The following is a 3,128-nucleotide window of genomic DNA, read 5'->3' as shown; positions in this document are numbered from 1 at the left end:
CGAGCGGTTATCTCTTGACAACTAATACTACGTCCGTTCGGAAATAGATGACCGTTTCCAATCATATTTCAGCCTACTCAACATAAATCCCCCTCTAAACCGATCGAGTTTGAATTCTGAATCTCAAGCGCTTTCCCCGCTCACTGGCGACCGCACACTGGCCCCCGCACACTGGCTTCTGGATTCAATTCGAAAGTTGGTGGATGAGGGACATTACGGGTAGTGAACGCCAGGCCGTCTGGGAAACCCTACTGCTTCGCAAAGTAGGAGGTGTGCTTACACGTGGGGAGATCGTCCGGGTTGCAATGTACTTCCACGTGGGCCGCCAAGTTGTCGAGCGCGTTGGGAGCGTGGAATCAACTCGATGGGAGATCGAGTAGCAGCTGTGGTCAAGTCAAGAAAGAGTGCAAGATGGACCGCCGCCCCGCTGCCCCTGCCAACCGCCCGGACGACTCTCGTCCCCCACCTCGCCGACGCCACGCGCTGACGCTGCTGCGCCGAGGCCTGGAACGCCGGATTCGGCGGAGACGATGCCTGAGGCTGCCACTGGAGTTCTGCTGGGTGGACGAGGAGCGCCCGCCTTTCGTGCCCGGACCGATCCCCCCGTGTCTCGCATGTACATGCGCTCGTGCCCCACGCTCGACTTGGCGCGCTTTGTGTGCTGGAAGCGATGCGGGATCCGACGACGATGGAGGGCTCGGTTGCTTACCATGAGAGCGACGCTTGGACGGAGGACTCGCGCTTCCCGCTGCCAGCGCCCATATGGAGCATATCATGAAGTCTAATGGTGGAAATGATTACCGGCTCGGACATTTGCATAAGGACAAACTGATGCGAACGGACAGTCTTCCAACGTCATTGCCATGCGATGCAACATCTCTCGCCAATGCGAGCGCCTGCCTGCTACTCATCGCAGCAAGTGGGATTCTCGTAGCAACCGAAGCCAAATCAAGTGCCCCTCAAGTATGTAGTGAGACCTTAGATCCATTTTTGTGTATGTAGTGCGGCGGAACAAGAACGCCTGCGCTCTCTGGACTGTGCCTCGCTTGGTGTCAACTCTAGATCCCCAGCCCTCCCACAATTTTATAATCAGGAAAATGAACGAGGCGGAGCGCTGTGCAAAAAAAAAATGGTTATCTATTTCCGAACGGAGGTAGTATGCGATTTTGAAGGGTATTTGACTCTGAAATAAATTTCATAGAATAAGGTCACTGACAGTGCCAAGGGGTCAACCAGTCAGCCTCTCCAATACGATACTACTACAGTGTGCCACTAGCGATAAAATAAAATAAAACAACTGATGTCAAACGGGAAACTGTCAATCAACTATCGGAATAGGTGGTTTGATGTTCGCTACATGTACACGAATTGATCTCCATGCGCCTTCGGTAATCGGTAGCAGCCTGACCTTGAGAAATCCACTACTCAGTGGGCTGGAGCAGGAACTTGGTCCGAGCCTAGTTCATGGTCCACACGGCACCCACCTGGTCGAGCTCCTTGCCCGACGAACCACTAAAGCCGCCCAGTTGGAAGCCGGCCGGTGCACACACTGTTCGGACCCTGATCGTGGGGGTACCACCAGCAATCGATCTGCCACCGGTAGTGCTGATCTTGATGTAGAAGATGCGCGTACGGCCTTTGTATTTACCCCAGTGGGCCTCCAAACACTGGAAGCGTTCACCAGAGTTCAGAGTGAGAGTCTGCGGGCTGCCGCCGTTGCCGCCGTGGAACGGATTGTTCCTCTTCCCGTCCGGGCTTGTAACGTCAATTCCGACGCCATTTACACGTTCGCCCGTGCGGATCGTGACGGAGTGCACGCTTTGTCTAGCGATGGCAAAGGTCGTATCCGAAAAATAGGTGCCGTGGGGCTCGCCGAATTTCTCGCTCAGTTCGTAGATTCCCCAAGACGCGTCAGTGTCGCTTGTCAGTAGCATAACCGCCGCCGCCGCGATATGAAAGAAGAACTTCATCGTTGTAAATTGAGTTTCTTGGTGGTCGGTCGGAAAACTAAGAATGAAGCGAAGATCGTCGCAGTGCTTCCCGTTGCGTAAGACGGAGCACGTAATTTACAATTACACGATAATTTACGATACGCATTACGGGACGATTTACGGGACACGGCTTCAAAGGTGACGTTCACGGGGCGACCCGTCAACTAACCATCTACTACAACTAACAGTGTCTCCAGTCTGTTTGTCTGTGAGTCCGTCCGTTCTCTGTCTTCGGGCCTTAGCCTACCGTAGCGCATCGTCCTACCGCCCTGCATTAGCGCATTTGTAACCTACCCTATGGCATCCCACCATCTTCCGGACTGGCTTATTTTCTGCGTTATATTTATAACGCCCTGTGATTGGCTGAAATTGCCTCCGCGCTAAAATTTCCGTTTTTGAATTCGAATTCGGGCGCGGCGAAGCGACGCAGCGCGCGGACGTCGGGCGCCGCTGCGAGCCCCACAGGACGCGAGCGCCGCACAGCGACGACGGTGCGCTGCGTGCGCGACATAGCAACCTGTGCATGTGCGCGATAGCGCTATAAAGTAAATAGACGACGACCGTCTGTGCGTGAGCTAAATACATATTATATTATTACTGCGCTGTGATTGGTCGAAACCCTCTCTGTTAGAATATATTATTATTCGGGGGTGTCACACACATTTCGCGATACAGTGCGCGAAATACAAGACGTGCGCTGGACAGGGATGATCCCGGACCTTCAAGCACGCCGAACCTTCAAGCATGCTGGACATTCAAGCACCGAGCGCGATCGCGTAGTAGTGGAGCGAGCTGGCACAGCGAGCGTAACGGGTGGGGACAAACGGTATATCCAGTAGTGAAGCGAGCTGGCACAGCGAGCGTAACGGGTTGCGAGCAACAGGAAGTCAAGTAGTGAAGCGAGCTGGCACAGCGAGCGTAACGGGTTGAGACGAACTGTAGCCCAAGTCGTGAAGCGAGCTGACACAGCAAACGTAACGGGTCGAGACGAACGGTATGTTCAGTAGCGTAACGGTTTGAGACGAACTGTAGACCAAGTTGTGGAGCGATCTGTAACGGCGAGCGTAACGGGTTGCAAGGAACGGTATATCGAGTAGTGAAGCGAGCTGGAACAGCGAGCGTAACGGGTTGTGGCCA

General features: G+C 54.1%; 1 protein-coding gene across 1 annotated transcript; it reads right to left on the bottom strand.

Moving 5' to 3' along the window:
• Positions 1-1,457: 1,457 nt before the first annotated feature.
• Positions 1,458-1,970, bottom strand: IUM83_19970 (ABC transporter ABCA1 lipid exporter family; the record flags this gene model as incomplete). The annotated part of the gene is made up of 1 exon (XM_067945040.1): positions 1,458-1,970. One exon carries the CDS (start codon positions 1,968-1,970, stop codon positions 1,458-1,460), a length of 513 nt encoding a protein of 170 aa, XP_067782158.1.
• Between the last annotated feature and the right edge of the window lie 1,158 nt (positions 1,971-3,128).

The sequence above is a fragment of the Phytophthora cinnamomi genome, assembly GCF_018691715.1.
Source record: "Phytophthora cinnamomi strain GKB4 chromosome Unknown Contig110, whole genome shotgun sequence".
Lineage (NCBI taxonomy): Eukaryota > Oomycota > Peronosporomycetes > Peronosporales > Peronosporaceae > Phytophthora > Phytophthora cinnamomi.
This window is presented reverse-complemented; position numbering and strand designations above follow the sequence as displayed.